Source organism: Caretta caretta, chromosome 9 (genome assembly GCF_965140235.1).
Source record: "Caretta caretta isolate rCarCar2 chromosome 9, rCarCar1.hap1, whole genome shotgun sequence".
NCBI classification, from domain to species: Eukaryota; Metazoa; Chordata; order Testudines; family Cheloniidae; genus Caretta; species Caretta caretta.
This window is the reverse complement of record NC_134214.1, coordinates 92,928,944-92,950,203: the sequence shown is the minus strand read 5'-3', so window position 1 is coordinate 92,950,203 and position 21,260 is coordinate 92,928,944. Positions and strand designations below refer to the sequence as shown.

At 39.7% G+C, this 21,260-nt stretch overlaps 1 protein-coding gene across 3 annotated transcripts in view; it reads left to right on the top strand.

The window, feature by feature from the left end:
* AFF2 (ALF transcription elongation factor 2) overlaps positions 1–21,260 on the top strand; it is a 412,391-nt gene that overhangs the window by 302,074 nt on the left and 89,057 nt on the right. For all 3 annotated transcript variants that reach the window (XM_075132559.1, XM_048863483.2, XM_048863485.2), the window contains exons 8-9: positions 909–960; positions 15,826–15,863. In XM_075132559.1, the coding sequence (XP_074988660.1) occupies positions 909–960; positions 15,826–15,863 (90 nt within the window). The remainder of the gene's footprint in view (positions 1–908; positions 961–15,825; positions 15,864–21,260) is intronic.

Genomic DNA, 21,260 nt, shown 5'->3' with positions numbered 1-21,260 from the left:
ATCCCTTCTCCTTCCCAAATGGGGAGAGAGCTGGGGGCAGCATGGTGTCCTCCTTCCCCTTGTCCTGTAGAGGGAACAGGGAGCAGTGGTGTGACAGATTCCCCTGTAGAAGAGAGACCGTGTAGAGGAGATTCCTAGCATGGAAAACTCTTGTCTTTCCCTCCGATACTACTGTACCTCCTGATAGGAACGCTGGAAGGGGCAGAAATTCTTCAAACAGGCACCAGCTCCTCCTGGTATTCCCAGTTCACAATCCCCTGCCTGGTGGGTCCTCAAATCACCAGTCAAGAAAGATATGGGGCAGCAGTTGCCTAAATCAAGAAGAGGGGGAAGCCCTTTCTCTGTTTCCAGCAAAGGAGAGAAGCTGTGCCTTGCATAATGACAGGTTTCAGAGTAGCAGCCGTGTTAGTCTGTATCCGCAAAAAGAAACGGAGTACTTGTGGCACCTTAGAGACTAACACATTTATTTGAGGATAAGCTTTTGTGAGCTACAGCTCACTTCATCGGATGCAAGTGAGCTGTAGCTCACGAAAGCTTATGCTCAAATAAATTTGCTAGTCTCTAAGGTGCCACAAGTACTCCTTTTCTTTCTCCCAATTTAGAAATATCCATTTGTGGTAAGCTAAACACTATGGGCCAGTCAGCAGGTAGAAGAGGACATGAAAGAGGGGCTAATTGTAGGCATTTGCAATGGAGTCATTTTCAAAGTAGTCCATCCTCGCCTTTATTCACATAAAAAGGAATGTGGTGATTATAGTGTATTCACAATTTTCTTTTTTAGATCATGATCCTGCTGCAGTTGAACTCACTAGGAGTTTTTTGAATGACTTCATTGAGGGTTAGATTTGGCCTATAATTTATAAAATTAGTTCATTAAATGTAATTATGGTTTTTTGTTTTTTTTTTAGAATGCTTGAAGATGATCTAAAACTCAGCAGTGATGAAGATGACCATGAACAGGTAAAATTCTGACATGTGCATATCACATACATATCTGACAATATCTTCATCAGTTGAATGGGGTTACATATTATTTTATATTATATCTGTATCAAATCCGTTCCTGGGTAGACTTCTCCATCACCACAGGGCTTGCCTACACATTGAATTATTCTGGAATAGTTATTCCCAAACAACTGATTATGAATAGTCACACGTTCTGACACTCTTACTCCAAAAGAAGAGAACCCTGTTCCAGTTTAATTCACTTTGAAAGTGGGTTAAGTTTAACAGGAACATGGTACTCCTATTCCAGAATAAGGCCATGTCTAGGCTACAATATTATGTCAACCTAACTTCTATCAGCATATCACCACCGCAGTTATTAAAACGCTTGTGTGTATGCACACTGGCTCCTTGGGTCAGCAGAGCACATCCTCACCAGGAGTGCTTATATTGATTGTATTGTCAGTGTGGGGTGCTGTGGGACAGCTCTTGAATGCCAGTAACAACCCCGTGTCTACACTGACACTGCATTGACCTAATTACATTGACCATGACTCTACGACGCTTGGGGAGGTGGTGTTACTAAATCGGCATAGAGAGGCACGTACGTCATCAAGAGCCAAATTTAAGTGAAGGCACTTCCACAGCTAAGTCAACGCAAGGTAGCTTATGTCAACCTAACCCTGTAATGTAGACCAGGCCTAAGAGTGTCTATACATGGAGTTATTCAGGAATAATTTTCAAGGGGAGACAAGTCCTGTTAGCCTTTGTTTTAGTTCCCCAGTTAATCATCTTGACTCCGGTGCCTTGCACCCAGTTTGTGTCGCTGTTTACACCTGTGAAAAGGGTTGTAAAATGCTCCCAAATCAGAGTTCTCCACTCACTCCTACCAGGAGTAATGGTTTGCACCCACTTTACACTCTCTTTGCACTGTAGATGACTGTAGTCCAAAGCAGTGGAGAATCAGTGGAACTTTTGTTCCAGCCATTGAGCAAAGGGTTTAGAGTCCACAATCATTAATCCTAATGTAAATATTAGTGATACACTCCTGTTTCCCAGAGGTACAGCATCAGGACCGGGCTGTGAATCAATAGCAGACATCTTTCAGACTACAGGGGACATTAGTGAAAAAGCATTTGCAGAAAAATTGCTGATACCATTGTCCTTTCTTCCATTCTGCATTATAAATATTTACAGTTACTGCTGAGAAATAAAATGGGGGACATGCATATTTTCAGCATTTTTAATAAGAAAGTCTAGACACCTTGAGCCAAATTCGTCCCTGATATAATTTCAGTGAAGACAATGGAATTAAATCAAGGATCAATTTGGCTCCATATCTTTCTTAGGTCATAAAACAGTAAAGCAGAGCACCAATGACAGCAAATTTTCGATGTTGTTGTCATAATTGTTATGATGTGGAATGTTGTATTGTGTGGGCATTCTTACTTTCTTCCTTGATAAGACACTCTCAGAGTGTCCAGCTGATCATTAGGAATATGAAAAGAGAATGATGCAAACCTCCTTTGAGATGTCTGTTTACCTACAGCTTCAGAAATGTTGCTTTTAACTGAGCGCTCTCATTTATTTTTCAAAGTATCTGAATTTTGCCGCTACCCCTCCCACTTCCTCCTTCTGGGCATGCCAAGAAATATATACTTCGTAGTATCCATTCGCACCTGGATTGTATGAGTCAGTTTTTTCCAACACAGAAACCCAGTGTCAAGCATTCACAAGTCGAAGGATTAAAAGCCTACATGTATGCAATGCAGAGTTGTATAATCTTGTGCAGCTTGTCTGACTAACAAGTGCCCTGCTTGATTGGACATATCACTCAAAGGAAGTTGCCCAAATCATCCTTTAAAATGTAACATGTATAATGTGAGGCCCAATGTAATCTCTTTGGCAATGTCAGTACCAGTTCAAAACTAGAATAATGGCAGGCAGGCAGATACTCTGGGCCTGATTCTGATCTCACACCAGTTTCATATTGGTGTTACTCCGCTGATATCAGTGGAGTTACTCTGTGTTCACACCAGCAACCGTGAGAGCAGAATCAGGGGCTGAAGTGAGTAAGGGCCTGTTTCAAAGCCCACTGAAGTCAATGAAAAGATTCCCATCAACTGTGATGGGCTTTGGATATAACTTTAATGTCTTTCAGAAAAACAAGGAACCTATGGGTCTTACACTAATACCATTGCACTAAAAACCCAGGTGTCACTTTCTAGTAATGCCATTGGCAACACCAGGTTCAAAGAGAAGAAGTAAGGAACACAGTAAGGAACATTCATTTGGTTTCTTAGGGTTCTACAATACATGTAAAGGAGAGTTTCTGTTTAGCATTGACCCTGTTTTCACACTAGGCAGGAGGTTCAAACCTTCTGAGCAATCCCAAGTATTTTTTAAAAAACAGATGCTTTGCTGCATATTTAGGTATCCCAAGAGTACACTCTTCAATCAGGTATCAAAAATAAATAATCTGTTGGGAAAGGAAAAGCTCTCCCAATTGTCCTTTGTTTCAAGGGGCATTGCTCATTTCCAGCATTCCACCCAAATGTGCAGGCCCTCACTTTTAGTTACATCAGAAATAGAAGATCATGAAATGGAGGGAATAAAAAGCATTGAATGCATTAAAGGGAAGAATCCCATGTTAAGTCTCCTGCATTAATAACTTGTGCACATCCTTCATTGTGGATCTTTGTCACAGATTGCATCCCACATTGGGACCTGGGCAAGTGGAGAAGTAGAGCTCTGGTGTAGCAGTCAGGTGTTTCACTTGTTGGATTCTTTCACACTTTACAAGTTTTGATCATGTTTATTTAAAAAAAGAAAAAAGAAAACATTGATCAGTTGTACTGATCAGATACATAAACACTAACAAAACAGTTATGGCATGTTTAAAGGCAAAATGCTGTTTCCTAGAATATATAAAATGATCATTCATGAGAGCTGGAATGAGACTATTGCAATATACAAATTATAACATACCAAACATTCAGCTGTGGGGCACTGAGTTACAAAACTAATTTTTTAACGTAAGAGTTTGCAGTCAAATGATGCTTGAAATTCAGATATACACATGTGCATACTGTAACTGGGAGAGAAAAGATTAAAAGCATCTTAACAGTTTGTCCAATATCTTTGTATTTTGTCTCCTCTCTTTTATTTTACCTTTCAGATTTACCTTGTCCTCCAAAATCACTATTTTTGTACTTTATGCAGTTTGTAACATAGGCCAACATAGGCCCAAGGTTTAAGGGTGCAAAAATGTACCATCTACTGAAAGTAAATAATCTTAAATGAACCATCTTAAATTACCATCTTAAATGAAAGTAAATAATTTTAGACTATGATTTGCTGAGCTATCTATTTCTCCCAGTCCCATGAGCCAGCACAAATATTTATTTGCAATCAGTGAAATAACTAGAGTAGGGTCCAAACCCAAAATCTGAACTGCAGCCTGCTTTTTCCACCTGCCAATCAGGTTCTTCCTTTTGTTTCACACTTCTTGGGAGGAACCAACCAAACACGAGTTCCTAGTGCAATGCTGTAACTAAGAGTGTGAACACAATTCCTGGATGTATAAGAAGAGGAATATTACCTCTGTATCAAGTATCAGTGAGACAATTACTGGAATTCTGTGCCCAGTTCTGGCATCCAAACTTTAAAAAGAATACTGAAAATTTGGAAAGGGTTCAGAAAAGAGAGATAAGAATTATTTGAAATCTGGAAAACATACCTTACAGTGAGAGACTTAAGAGCTTAATCTATTTAGTTTATCCAAGAGAAGGTTAAGAGGTAACTTGCCCATAGTCAACAAATACCAGCAGGGGGAATTGATTTCTGACAGTAGTTATGTTAGGCTGGAAGATGAAGCTAGAAAAATTCACACTAGAAATAAGGCACAAGAAATCAGGTGCAAATTTTTAACAGTAAGGGTAATTAACTATTGGAACCCCTTCCTAGGAATGAGGTGGTTTTTCTATCACTTGCAATCTTTAAGTCAAGACAGGATATCTTTCTTAAAAGCTAAAGCTCAAACAGAAGTTGTGGGCTCAATACAGAAATTACTGAGTGAAGTTCTTTGGCTTGTGTTATGCAGGAGGTCAGACTAGATGATCGTAACAGTCCCTTCTGACCTAAAAATCCTATGAATCTATGAACCATATCGATCATTGTGATGAAGCAGGAGCAAGTTGTTCCAATCCAGGTGCAGAATTCATCACATTGCTTTATGGGCCACCATCTGAAAAGCTACAGTTATCTCTTAAATCTCCTGCTAACATTTTGGGAGAAGCATCATCATCAGTGCAGTCACCTTAGAACAAAGCAGGGGACACGTGCTTTGTGTCACGCATAACGCTGATTCTTTTGCTTTCCATTGTGGGTGATTTGGGATTAAAGGAACACATTTAAGATGAGGGGTTAGATCTGGAATCAATTTTCATTTACAGCTGAGAAGCAGTTATTGATGCTGTGCTCACAGTTCAATAAAAGATCTAAAGATATAGACCTTGTGTTTCTCTTTCAATGTAAGCAACATAATCAGTTTCAAATGTTTTCGCAGAGAAAATTGTATTGACAGTTTTATTAAAATTGCTGTCTTGAAAGTTTTACATTATCTACAATTTGACCTATTTCGGTGGTTTTTAATATGCACGCTGACCAACCCAATAGATATTTGTGGCACAAATTCATAACGCCAGGTAAACATCTGCTTAATGTATTATTGAGTGAAATCATTATATTTAACTTAAGCAGTTCCCTGGATTTTGAATTCTTACAGTACTGTCATTGAACAGAATTTTGATGCATCACTAAGATTTTGTTACTTTGCAGAGAATGCTCCCATTACCCAATAGTTTCAGATTGGCTGTGGGATTATAAATACAAAGAAAAGGACAGACATGTATTAGTAAGCTTAAAACTTGGCAATGCATTTCAGGGATTCTGTTAACAGTGTTCTGTAAGGAAGGATAGAGCCTTTAGATGGTACTATTACTTAGTTAAACAAAAAAAAACAACCCAGAAACATAGGCAGAATAGTGGGGGCGGGGGTTTAATTAGTGACTCGGTTCATCTTAAAGAGCTTAGATAAAACACAGGTTAGTATTTTTTGTTCTTTAAAGTAGCTCTGCATAATTCAATTTAGCTTTGAGCTCAGAGCCATCCAAAAGGATTGTGCCCTGATACAGTATTTTAAGTAGCTGCAGTGTACCCAGTTTTCTTTAACCAGCTCGTCTTTGTTCTTCCTAAGGAATAATCTTCATAACCTTTGAAACGTGCACTTAATTTAAAGCACATTGCTGCATATCTGTGTATTTTTGAACCAAAGAAACTTTGATACCATTTACAGATCTGTTCCATTATTCTGAATATTTTATGTACATAGTATTTTTGGCAGAACAATCCATGAAACATTTTTATCTTTTCTATTTGTTTTTTTTCTCCTTCACTTAATGATTACCTTTTGCATGTGTGATAACCATGCATTCACAAGACACCTCCTATATAATCCATGTCCATGATCTAAGTTTTATAGTTTATCCAAACACTCTTTCTTGGCTAGGTTAGTATTAGATAATTGCATGCAAAATGAATTACTTTGTAGCTGAGAGTCTAAAAATGCTGTCAGCCGTAGGGAGAGCTTCTGATTCTTGTAATGCACATTGAACTTTCAAAGCATTTATTCAAGTTAAATTAAAACAGACTTTTTGGCTTAAGGTTTGTGAATATAAAAGATTCAGTACATGTTCATCATGTAAACAGCACTGTTTTAAAGTGATATAGTAACCATACTAGTTGCAACAATGGATACCCTTTCCTGTTGTAATTTTTCCTGTTTTTTAGCTAGATCCTGAACAAGTTGTTTGCCTCCCCAAGGTTTCTCCACATTTCCATTTACTTTATCAGCAGACAGGCTGAGGGACAGCTCTTCAGTAATGACATCAATACTGCACACACAGCAAGAGAGGTCGCCTTGTCAAAGCTATAGAAAAATCAGATGGATTAGGATGAAACTAGGTGCAAAATAACTTTGATAGAGTCTTTTAATGTAAACAGTTTATCTGTCACTGAGTTCCATTGAAATCCCAGACAAAGCAGTGCAACATTGGTGGCTGCCACAGCAGAATTTGTTTTGATGGAGACCCCACATAGCTGTGTTTAAGATATACAGTCATGTTTTATAGCTGTAGGGAACTGCTTTCATTCAGCCATTAGTGAAAACAGAAGCCATTAGGATAGTGTAGCCATATGCCAACCTTTTTCATTCTAAAAGCTAAGAAAGATCCTCTTATGGAGAAATGTCTCTTCTTGATACCCCATTCCATTTTTGCTTGGTACTCGAAATATTTTATTCTGTGCAACACTAATGAAACAGCTTTATTTCCCATACACAGGGCATACTTTGCCCCAGGATACTCCTGATTTACAAGACTAATTTTTGGCAATAAGAGATTGTATGGCTGGTAACAATGCCTACAATAGTCATGGGAATTCATTTCATAGTATTTTTGTGCCACATACACACTTGTGGCCACTGCATTCAGTAATGCCTCTGAGGTCTTGTAAAGAATATGTCAGATAAAGTTTATACACAATTTCAAAACACTAGAATACCACAGATTTTAGGACTTGTAACTCTTTCAGGTCATTGACATTTTATTTAATCTTTTCAGTACATCATCATACAGGAATGTATCTACCAATGACAAGGCGATTTAAATGACCCTTGGAACGTATGGTTGCACTGTATGGTACTATGGAACTGTGCTGGAAATTGACCAAACAAAAGTTTGTCATGAAGGTTCCAGGTGTGGCCCTCAATAGGGCTATGGAATACATACTGCACATACCAGAAAAGGAGGGGATGGAGCAGCCATTTTAGTCAGAGGACACTGGATTGTCTTTTCCTTGACCAATTTGGCTGGTGTGAAACAGCTCTCAGCTTCATCAGACATAGAAAAAAATAGGGAAAAACAAAACACAAAGATGCCTGGCAGCCAGACAGTCCTAGCAGAGAGGGAAAGGATTGATAAATGATGTTATAGAGAGGTCCTCTCCTTGCTTATCCACAAACAAGCACACACTTAACACACTCTTTAGTACTCTCTTAACTAGGCATTTCACCTTTGTTGGGGGAGGGGGGTTCATGCTACCCACATGAAATGACCAAGTAATATTGATCACAGCACAGACGTCATATACCTGGAACAGAGGCAGAAAATACAGCCCTACTAGCTTGTTAGCTAATTCCACACGTCAAATGATAACCAGCAAAAGTGAGGGCAGCCTTTCCCCAGCTTAAGTTAAGGGCCAGTGCAGATTCAGACACACAGACATGGGGAGCTACTATAGTCAAGGTGGATGGGCCCACAGGTGGCCAGCACAAAGGTGGGTGTCATCAGCTGGAAAAGCAGTAGAAGGAACTGAGGGAGCACAGCCAGTTGTCAGCCTCTGCAAGCAGGGAACATGGAATCCCAGTGGAGATTAAAGCTATGCTCCCCAGAGGAGCACCTATGGGTGAATGGTGGTGAGACCTGAGTGCCGTAAACCCCACTGGGGTGAATCCCCCGGGCACAGCAGAAATAGTGGGCGAAGGGAGGTGCAGTTTGCTGTGCCAGCAGGGGGGAATCTGCCCTGTGAACAGACTGAAAGTTAACCCCCCCACCCCTTGTAGGAACATGGACTGTTCTGCACCTTTCATGAATTTGGTTTTCACAGAAAGAAAATTGGTCTGTCACAAAACTACCCAAAAAAATTCCAACTCAGTTATTGTGCAGAATGTTTGGAGCCTCATTACTTAGTACACAATTAAATGAACCAACGAGCTGAGCAACAAACAAAAGCAGCCCAAGAGCAGCACAGAAGTTGTTGATGTGTGTTGTTACATCCATCTCTCCAGTGCCTGTTTGTAACGGGTTATGTATGAAATATATATTATAGCCCTTGAACTCTTAAATCCTGCATAGGCAATAAATGAGCAGTGTGAACAATACCAATATTGCCTCACATCTTTCCTAGCACTGCCTCTGCTGTTGCTCTTTGATTCTGCCCTTTTGCTTCTCAAGCCTGGGTAACTATTCATTGGTTTAGAGGAGGAAAAAGATGAGGGACTCTCTGAGGAATGAGATAAAGACCTTCACTACAAAGGGGAATCTAAGTGCATAAACTGCAAGTAAATTGGGGTAAGAGAGGCTGCTGCTGATATGGCTGTGTATACTTCTTCCTTTTGCTGTGACAAAAGGCCATTTTAACTCATGTGAGCTTTGGAGAAGTAATACTCATTAATAGCACTTAACAATTTAAGAACACATTTATCCAAGGATCTCAAAGCACTTTGTGAATATTAATAAGCCAAACCTACCCGTAAGATAGTAATGAGGTAAATACAAAGTGTTATTCTCCATGAGTTATAGGTGGGGAATTGAGGCACATGTAGATTATGTGAGTTGCCTACAGTTTCACAATGGTCAGTGGCAGAAATACTGTTCTCTTGGTTCTCAGCCCTAGGCTTTCACCTTAGACTTATCTTTCTTTTCTTGGGGCAACTTTTAGGGGGAGTTTTTGTTTTATCCTCTGTAATTTTCTTGTCTTTTTCTCCTTCCTTTGCCGTTTGAGGATATTTTTCTCTTGTGGTTAACACGTGAGGCTGTGCATTGGGAGTTCCATTCTCAGCTGTGCAACAGAATTCCTGTGTGACCTTGGCCAAATCCCTTAATTTCTCTGTGCTTCAGTTCCCCCGCAGTGGAATGGATATAAATAATACCAACTACATCTGTCAGGAGCATAGTGAGAGTTAATTATAACTTGGAAAACATCTTGAGACCTTCCCAAAAGAAGGTGTTATAGAAGGACAAATTATTGTTTACACTTCCTCTGTCCCACTCCACCTTACCTGCCTTACAACTAGCATCCATCAGCAAATGATGTTTTGTACGATTTTGAAAAATCCCACAGTACATTGAGAAGCATTGCTGAAGACACTGGCTTTGGGCTTCTTGTCTCAGTGTCTTCTTTTCATTTGGAACATGCCAGGAAGAATGGGAACTGGCCATATTTTGCATTTCATGCTTCTTCAGTTTGGCATCCACCGTTTCCCTTAGTAAATGTAGAAATTTGGGGGAAATGCTGGCCATTGCACACAGTGACCCAAAAGCATCTTTACGGTAAGTCAGTGGAGTTTACTGGAAGATGCGCCACCATCTGTAGATGGACGTGCCATTTCTTTTCAAACTTTGTTATCCCTAAAAGGCTGCAAATTTTACCCAGCCTGCACTGCACCAGCTAAAACAGGAGTTTCCAACTTAGTGGAATCCCCCCTTAATATTCCTGAAGAACTCTTGTAAAGCCCTGAAAGGTGCTGTATTGCTCAAAGGTGTAGAAAGATGCGGAGATGCTCTGTATCTAATACATACCCATGAAGAGTCCTATGGGAAGCATGTACACCATTTGGGTCTATAGCTACCCTGGATGTGGTGATTTGGTCCTCTCTAAAGCTGATCTCAGCTACTTTACTCCTTTTATTTGCCTTCTGAAGGAAATCAGGGGCTACACGCAAGAATATTCTGGGATGAGAAGAGTGCGTGCTCGTTCCATTTTTTTCTGTCCTAGATTCAGTGATCCCAGCTTTTCATCCTCAGGGTGAGGCTGCCCTAGCACACCACACACAGCATCTCTGTGACAAGGTTTCCAACTTCATGTCAAAGATGATTAGCAAGAAAGAAACAGAATCTCCTCCACTGATGTTAGGGGACAGGTAGAGGAGACTGTGGCCACAGCATTAAAAAAAGACAGAGATCCCTTGAGGCTTGTGACCCCCAGCACAATTTTCCTGACTTTTGCACAACTTCCTTCATGCGCACTGTGCTCTTCTCCACCCCACAGAAAATTCCAGCTGAGACCAACTGTCTAATGACAGAAACAGACCAAGGTCCAGAACCATCCATTCTTAGTAGTTTAATTCATGACTCAGCACCCTATCAGTGACCCAAAGGACAGAGCGCAACCTCCAAGAGCGGTGTTCATTTGCAAAGGGCCTGATTTAACTTCCATGGAAGTCAATGGAAAGATTTTCATTAGTGCCGGGGGTGCTGAATTGGGCTTTCAATGATGATCGTCTGTTCCACTGACTGAACAAGAGGAGAGCATGGTCAGTCATGAACATACCTGCATGGGATAGTTTAGCTGCTCACACCTGAGGGAGAAGGGTTCTCCAGAACATTTCAACTTGTCTCCGTAAAACCCAAACATTGTTGGCTGCAAACTTTTCGGATTTCAGTTTTCCAGTGAGAACTCTACATATTCCGCAGAAAGCGAATACTTTCAGTGGAAAATTTCATTTATTCAAAAACCCAGTTTTTCATCAAAAGACAATTTTGACCAACATTTTTTGACTAGCCCTTCTTGAGTGTTTACTGTGCGTGTATTTTCGGTGCTCTAGGCGCATTGCACTGCCCAAAACACAGTGTCTGTCCATCAGAAAGATTAGTGCCTTGATTGATAACCAGAAAAACAGACACTATTTTGGCCCACAGTGCAGTTCATGGAAGGAATCCTTGCCATAGGCTAGAATAGGGTGACGGTTATTTGCCAGTGCCTTCTTTTGCATGACAATTAGTGAAACTTGTCTCTTTATCCAGCCTGTAGGGACACATTTCTTTCACTTCTCTATTACTGTTCTGTGCTGCTCACATCTGGAGTTCACATGTGAGTTCCCTGAATGCGATGGAAAACCATCCCCCAACACCCAAAAAGTTTCTATGAATGTTCGTTCTGCAACTGCTGCTGCCCTTCATCTGTTCCTCCAATTTATCTTCTTTCTCCTTCTCATCCTGTGTCTGGCTAGAGGGGCAGCTGTGGAGAGAGGATAATTTTAGAGAGATATGGTATATAACTAGTACCATAATTGTAAAAAATCAGAAGGAAATTACAAATTAAAGCAGTATAACTGTCTAGTTCAGGCTGGTCTCCATTTTCTAATCATCTTAAATTATTTTAATGTACATTTTCAAACTCAAAATTAGCAGCAATCCCATGATGTAACCTCCTAATGCTCATTGAATCCCATTATATTATTTCATTTTCATTCCAGTCTTTTGCAATGTGATCTCCCGCTCAGACCTCATGTATCATGATTTGGGAACCTCCTACCTACTCTATTTATAGTCATTTTAATGTGTGAAGTTCAGGAATCATTCTGGGTTTTAAAAACCTTTTCTTATTTGTAAAAGCCCAGAATATAAATTGCACAGAATAACTCACTTTTAAGATTGTTTGTCTTTGAAATATCTTAAATTAATAATCAAAAGCTCACCTCACGTCTAAAACAAATTGAGTCATGAAGACACGAAACAGAAATTGTTAACTCTATAGCAAGGCTGATGGAAGCTCAATGAGATCATTTTGTTCAAAGATTAAAGGTGATGAGCACTGAAGTAATTGACGAGGATGACTATGAACACATCTGACTAGAGCTGCTAAATTCAGTAATGATCAAAAGTTAATTATCAAAGCAGAGAGAACTACTCAACGTAGACCATTTGAGTCAATAGCGAAGCAACCCAGAAATAAAAGTAATTTGGAGGAAGTATTTTCCTATAATGAAGTTGTATAAAAGATGTACATTTCAAAGAAACCTGCCTAAAACAAGATAGCATTCTTACTGATCAGAGAAAAAATAATTAGCTTTAATTGACAGACCTGCGCCACACACAATATTTTCAAACAATACGTTTCTGCATCAAAGCTTAATATGTATAGTTACTCAATGTCACTTTGATTCTTCTGTTCTGTTTCTTCTGCCACTGAGCATGCTCATGATACTGCAATAAATGTACTGTGAAAAAGAGTGAGCAACATATACATGAAAAATGAAATCACAGGGCCAGATCCTGTAGTACTTACTCAGATGGAATTCCTTATGCGTAATTCTACATGGTCAGCCCCCATCCTCAACTCCCATTAAGTGGCAAATAGGTTCAGGTAATATAATAGGTGAGCAGCTCCTTCATCCAAAATGCAAATTGAAACTGGGTGCAGCCTTTCCTGGTCATTTGAAAGTTTTGGTTAGAGTGTGTGTGTGAGAGAGAGATAAGTTTATACTACCAAACACTTGGAGTTACTGAAGTGCCTTTCCCATGAACACAATCACAAGTAATCTAGGAAATCACTAGCTAAGAAAACAATGGCATGCTACCAATCTTCACAGCCACACAGGAATAATACGTAGGCAGATTCCCATTGTACACATCACCACCACATTTTCCCCTCCAATGCAAACGGCTGCAATCCACATGTTCAATTACTCAAAATTGAATGCACAGCCTAGACTCTGATCTTTAATATTCTGTGATTTTGACGTTACCCAATTCTGAATCAAATTTCTGAAATAGCTTCACCGTCCTCATACAGCTTAGTACATTTCCTCATTTTGCTCATTTGCTATAGATTAATTTAAGCTTGTAATTCTTTGTATTTGCATAGATAGTTACTTCCTATTCAAAACACTTCCCACTCGTTCTATTGTTATCTCTTATGTGTTTATTTACAATCAAGTTTGTGTGTGATAATTTTGAAGAATTTGATAAAAGTAGCCATTATCTGAGATTTAGTTTAGATGTACACAGTCCTAAACTCTGTAGTGTTACCGCCCAGCTATAGGCTACCTAGACTGATCGTGAGAACTGTTAGACTGAAGTCAAAAAGTAGATTTCTGCGTGATAAAAGAGAATTTGTAACCTTTTTAACACTTTCAGTACCTCAGCAGGAGAGGATAGAAACTTGAAATTCAGTAGTCCACTGAAAATCTATTTAACAGGCTCAATTATAAGATTTTAAATAAATAGCTTGTACACACTTTTGTTTTATTAATGAGGGTTCTTTTGTTAAACAGTGTTCTTTTGGCCCTGAACATGCCCACATCAAATAAATTAAGTATATTTTGGAGGGTGCCTATAGAGTGAGGCAGGATCCACACCAGTCAACTGACCGCTTCATGAGGCAGGGACGCGATCATAGAAACATAGGTCTGGAAGGGACTTCATCATGTGTTTGCACAAGGGGGCAGAATTAAGGTTAACTTTCACATTTCCTCCTGAGTTCTGAGTGCTTCAGTGAGCAGCCTTACCATTCTTTTCACCTGGTTGGTTTGATTAATATTCATGTACTTGCTTACTGTCTTGTTTTTTTATGTTGATTTCACTGTATAAATATAAAACAAACACTTCTCCCAGGCTATACCAACCCATAATAAATAATGTAAAACGTAATCTAAGACCGAAAGAGCAAGCCTTTCTCTGCACAAAAGGAGCCAGTCCATAAAACTAATATTTCCCCATTTCAGATCTCACAAACCTTAATTCCTTATCTTAAGTAAAAAATCAATGGTTTTGGATGTCGATGGATTTAAATGTGGATCTTCCTACTACTGGGCGGGGGTTGTAAAATTTCTGGTCCCACTGACGATGTCATACAACAGCCTATTCTCACAAGATTTGTAGCCCAATATTGCAAGTTCAGGGGATTCGCTTCAGAGTTGAGGCCAGTTTAGACAGAAGATCTAATCCTTTTGTCCTTATCTGAACATTCTGAATATCCTCACTGGGAATTTTTACCAAGGAATATGTTTTTCCTTGTCCCTGGATGAAGCAAAGGTTACAATATTTCACCCAAGCCCCCTTAATCCTTGTGCATCATTGCCAGTTTTTCTGGCTTTATTTTGTTTCCTGAAATATACTAAAATGCAAGTAAGCACGAAAGCTTTCCATAGTGTAATGGGTTTATGGATCAGTCACCTTTCAATCTGCATTTCAGTGCAACGGTACATGTAATCTGCCTAACAGTTTGACTCCTTTCCTCATTTAAAACTGATAGCCTAGGACTGCAAATACTAAAAAGAATGCACTAAAATGATTTGACAGCACTAATTTTGTCTTAAGATAATATCTCAACCGTCTCTGTATCACAATGTGATTTATGTAGTCTATGAAATTCTGAGGGAATAAAAGTTTGGTTCAGATTACATAATTATGCCATAGAAGCATAAAAAAAATCACCACTAAAATCTCCAACAGCTTAAACAGTTTGATAGACTGTAGCCATTCTGCCATCAGTGCCCCCAGCTGTGTTGCTTAGCAACATTTTAATTCAAGAAGAATCGAAGGAGATGAAATCCCTGTGGAGAGGGAAACAGAAATAAGAGGGCCGTTGACAGATGATCTGAGTTGTTTCTTCTAATATACTGTGAAGATCACTGGCTCTTTTCATGAATGATAAATGGACTGTACACAGATCAATGGGTTCAGCAATAAACTGGAACCAGGCTCCATGTCTTAGGCGGTGCAGGCCGAGAGGCCCAGAGATTTACTCATTTAGATGATTTGGAGTGTGTTTCCTCAAAGGTTTCACAGGAGGAAATTGATCTGAACATTTGGTCATCCATTGCCCTTTTCTGTTGTTGGCTAATAAAAATTGTTTTGGAAATAGAATCCGTTTTTGCCTTTATTTTTTCCCGTTGCTGTTCGTGTGCTAGATGTAGGTAGTAACATTGCAACAAACATGACCCGATCTCAGCCCGGGAAGGACGGTGATCATTCTGAATGAACGGTTCCTATACGCTTACGGCCATTAAAAAAATAAAGCATGCCGATGTCTCAAACACCAGGAGGAATGTTGTAAGAGCTGTATCATGATTGTGGGGAAAGGGTTCAGCAATTGCTATCTTCACTCTGTTGCCTACTTAACTCTGGTATCCTGCTTTGGTTTGCTTATTCCATTTCTGAACAGCATTCTATTTTAATATTATTTTGGTTCCAGGAATGATTGTGCTTAATAATGTTGCTTAACTGTTTCTTTTCCCCTCCCCCCTTCTATTTATAGGCTGCTGAAAAGACAAAACCTAGAAACATTCCTGTAAAGTAAGTTATTTTTATATCCATTGGAAAATTCAACTTTAATGAACTTCATGCAAACAACCACAACAAAAGGCCAACAATACGGCAATAAAATAGACATTGGAACTCGAGTTAATCCATAATCAGAGCCATAAAAAAATCCCCTGATCATCAAGGACAGATTTCGATTTTTCATGAGTCCCTAATGACTGCATGCCCTGATTTGTGTCCAGTTTACATAAATTAATATGTACTGTCTATGAATAGCTGCCAAATAATATCATCATCATGTTCAGAACATAGTACTCCTTGCCTGGGGGGGTTGCACATGCTAAAAAGATTGGTTTTTAATTGCAATCTTTGGGAAGATCTGACAGAGGGGGAAATAACTGCGAGTGTGCCAAATGATTTCTAGACACTTGGGAATATTTTGCATCAATGTATCAGAGCTTTGCCATCCTGTTGATTAAGAACTCTCTCTCACACACACACACACATACGTACATACGTACGTACGTATATTTCTGTTCTTTATACTGGGGATCTATGAAGGATGAGCAAGCTACCAGGGACCAATTTCCAGGGCATTTTATGAGAAGTTCTTAAATCTTAGGGCACTAGCAGCCATTCTCTACAGTATATCATTGAATTAAGAAAGTTGCCATACAGATGTCCTGGTACTTTCAGGAGAGATGTTTTCAGTTAAGGGTAATAGCAATCAACAGCTACTTTTTCTGCTTAAACAACATATACTCTAGTTTTAATGTTCTATTAAGTACCAATAAAACACATACTTCCAGCTTTGGTGGATGATCAGTCTGCAGTTTAACTAAGTCCCCAGGAGCTATATCTTCCTATTATAGCCACTGTTTTCATTGCACTTTGCTGATCGTGATGCCTTTTGGAAGTGATTTTTCTCTGGGAGGGCTCATGAGTGGCTGTGTTTTGGGAGGCACAACAAAAAGACTACAGGCCTCACTCTCCATTGCCTTCCACCCTGGATAGTCATTTACACCGGGGCAAAATGAATGTGAAATGCTCATCAGAACAACTGTGCAAGGTGCCAGGCAGTTTGTAAATCAGACTCTTTATGTTTCATTTAATCTGGTGAGAATTAGAAATGGAAACCAAGGGAGATATAAAAGCTGAAGGAACTTGTAATGAAACAGGGGGCCATTCATTTCTAGGTAACTAGTTCCAGTCCAGTCCAAGCTATTAAAAATCTAGCTGGTGGTGGTTGTTTGAAGTGAATTCGCTGCTCCCCTTCAGCTTCTAGGGGACAAGAGAATGGAGCTGGGGGCGGCTCTAATGTAATATTTTTCATTCATGAATTTTTTTATAACTCTCCGCTGTGTAAGCTGGGACCACTTCATGGCAGTCAGTGGTGCGGCACCAGTTTACAGCAGACAACGCCACTCCTAAGCAATTTGTACTTTACAGCGATCCGCAATTACACCATCTAAAATGTTCGTTTCTTCATTTTAAGTTAAATCATTGCTTTCTGGGACCTGAAAAATATACTAACATTTTGGGATGGAAGAAGGCCATATGGCCAATCTAGCGCTCTCCACCTCCACATGTATATTTCACCCTGTCATGTTTTCCCCAACTGCTTGTTTTAACTTGCCTTTGAATATGTTAATGATTGCAGCTTCAGTTAGTACCCTAGGGAGTCCATTATACATATTAATTACACTCTGCATAAAGAAGAGCGAAAATATCTGCCTCGTATTTTTCAATGAAATGTAAGCACTTAATGTACCTGTATGGTTTTACCCTAAAACCTTGCCTCTAAGGGCAAGAGTAAAATGGTATCTTTAAGATAACTGTAATAGATCTAGATTGTATTTGTATAAGCAAGGAGACCATATTCAGCACCGCAGAGTCTTGTCTAGTTTTTAATGCCATCAGTGCTGTAGCTCTTTCAAATGTCAAAGAGAATTTCACTTGAATTTTAATGTTCTTCAGCTTCACAAAATAAATTTAGTAGCTTCCATTGTCACAAGGGCTGAAAGCTGTACAGATTCCTTCTACCATATGTGACTTATCACATACATTTTTAAAAACACATTTCTGTTATTAAGACATATGTGATAGTACACTTCTGCAAATGTGAATTGCTTTTGGCTAAAAGCCATGCACTAATAAGTTGAGCTGAATCTAACTGCAGTTGACAACTGTTACAATATATATATATATATATATATATTTTCTCAGTTGTCATTAATATAAAAAAATTTTCCTTGCTTTTATACTTTTCTGACATAATTGCTGTCTCCCAAAACCAGACTCAGAATTAACTCAGTTTTAAAGATTACAGCTTAATTCAGTGTCTGCAAATAAGGCCTTGTGTCTGTGATGTTTTGCATATTCGTAAAGGTTCCATGACTAAGGTTTGTATGGAAATGATCTACCTGTTTCGCCACCTAGAATTATTAATGTTCCCGGTGTTTTACTCAATAACATACCCACAATTGACACAATTCAACATCTTGTTTTACACAGGGCAGATCATTGAAGATGGCTGTTGCCATTTATTCTGTAAAATCTCTTTCATATTCTTGCTCTTTTTGAGAAGAGAAGCAACTAACCTACTAAAGTTTTATAGGCACATCAAGGCTCTTGTTTGTGCTTGTCTAGAGAGGTATTTAGACAAACTGGAGTGAGCTCCTTTAGTAGCTAAGTATGTGCAGGTGGCATTCAGATTCACTTCTTTGGAATACATGCTCTCTTTTGGACAGCTACGAAGGCTTTCAGTCAGCCATATTGCACAGAGCAAGGAGAGCTGTGGAAACGCAGCAGAGCGAGGGGAACTCATCTTTATGTATTTGTTGTATTATCCAGCACAACATTGCTATAAATAAGCATAGTGAAAAATATAAAAAAAAGTCATAATGCCTGCAGAATTGATCTTTCAGTGGAAATAATGCAGTTATTATTTTAAAAACCCCAGACACTAAAAATAACACATCTGTCTGGATCAGGTACCCACAGTGCACTTCCTGCAATATCCTAGCACCTTACGATTTTTAATGGGGTTATTATCATAACACCCCTGTGAAGTAGGGAAGAATGGTTGTCCCATTGGGAGCCAGGACCATGGCACTTGCCCAGGCTTAAACAGGCCATGTGTGGCAAAGCAGGGAATTAAACTCAGGGTCTCCCAAGTCCCAGGCTCATGCCCAGTCCACTGGATCATGTTTCTGCTCTGTAACACCTTTCCTCTAAGAATCTCAAAACACTTTACAAACATCAGTGAATTAAACCTCATCCCATCCCTGTGAGATAGCTAAGTATTACTATCTAACTATACAGTTGGGGAAATTTAAGCCCTTGGAGTTTAAGTGACTTGACCAAGGTCACGTAGTAGACGATTTCCAGTTATAAAGAGGCGTTATGCAAGAAATAATTTTAAGTCAGGACATTGCTGAAGCCTGTAAACTTCTGGCCCGTGTGCTGTGCTAGTGTGGAGGAGGAGGATCACATAGAATTAAATTGCAGGGTTTGTTCTGATACCCAGACCTTCCTGTCCAATGAATGAGATGAGGGGTCCACTGGGAGAGCTTGTGGCCAGGATAATGCATAAACTGGGAGCCCATATTAGCCAATAGCACTTAGGAAGGAAATCACAGATTCTGGAGGAATCGTGTTCATTTTGCCTTGGATCTAGTCAGCAAGCACAAGGGAGATTCCATTATTCAGTAGAAATGAGGGAGAACCTGCAGCATCCAAACTTGTACAATTCCCAGAGATCCATACAAGGGCAGGGCCATCCATGTGAGAGGCCTTCATTTCTTTCCTGAATAGGCTGGTTGCAATACCAGTGACTCTGCCTAGTCAAAATCCAGGCCGGATCTCCTCTTTGCAGAAGACTCGACAGGTCAGGTAATACAAACCCAGGCTTAATCTCTGAGGTTAGAGAGACAAGGATGTACATCCCCATGCCCCATTGTACGGCAACCCTGTCTCCACCTCCTCAGTCCCCACAGCTGTAAGTGGGTAATGGTGCTAAGAAGACTGTTCTGTGTGCCCTCTTCCACATGAGAAGAGTGAGTTCTGCATGTGGAGAGTCCCTTCTGCACACGGGTTGACCATGACCTAACCCAAGAATTTGGCTCTTCGTGAATAATGGCTAAGAGATTTCTCATAGAATATCAGGGTTGGAAGGGACCTCAGGAGGTCATCTAGTCCAACCCCCTGCTCAAAGCAGGACCAGTCCCCAATTTTTGCCCCAGATCCCTAAATGGCCCCCTCAAAGATTGAGCTCACAACCCTGGGTTTAGCAGGCCAATGCTCAAACCACTGAGCTATCCCTTCTGGGAAAAAATAGGCAGGTAAAAGAGTCACCCATCTAAAACCTACTGTTACCCATCGCTTCAGAGTAGAGTATTTAAGAGACAGATTACGTTTCTGAAACTGAAAAAATGCTTACCATATTATCTTATTTTCTGGCTAGTGGTGAAAACGTTTGAAGGGAATACTAGCCCCAGGTACATTGCTTTTGGCTTTGATTTCCTTCTGTGTCCTTTCTCCCCTAATCTTTTATGGCCCTTTTAAAGATCTTTAATGGAAAGATAGCAATAAAACTTTTCTCTAAACACCTGCATAAGTTAAGTTTTGCTCTAGCCTTAATGGTATCCAGATACCTAGACCTGGGACACAGACGGTGCTAACATCCTAATTCTTTCAAACGTTTTATTTATTTTCAATTTCATTCATTTTCCTTAGCTAACAAGACCAGCATGAGCTTGTTAACCAGAAATGCTGGTAGTAGTTATTGTACTTTCTTGTCCATAAAACTCATCTTCTGGTCCTAATCCCTCTCAAACTGGAGGGCATCCAACCTTACTTCCTAGGGTTGTCTTTCCCATCCAGTACACTGTAATGTGAATCACAAACCCTTAAAATCCATTACAGAGGTGTCCTCTCATTTGCCAGTGCATTGGTATTTCTTATGGCCCTTTCATCTTCTCTTCTGTACAGAATGGGAGTGATTGTTTCTATCAACTGCACTGTAAAAATATCTATAATTTATCAGATGGAGTGGCACCTCCTTCCCCCTCCCCCGGGATAGGCTTAATACAACATGGAAGGTCTGATGTCTTAGTGAGTCAAGCAGAGCTAGTGGGTTTTCCTGTTGACTCACCCAGGTGGAGGACAAGAAGATCAGGCTCACTGGTTCAGTTGATGTACACTGAGTATCTTTGGAACCATAAACAGCCCTCTTAGCACCAGCTGGCACCAGTGCAAGCTGATGGGCTATGATTTTTTTTTTAATCCAGTCAAGTCAGACACATAGCAACCAATAGGGGCACAAGAGTAGTCATGTCCCCATTTATACATTGCTGGGCTATGGCACAAAGTTCTTATTTTTTATTTAAAAAAAAAAAGAAAAAGACAGTGTTCAGAATAAAATGGGGT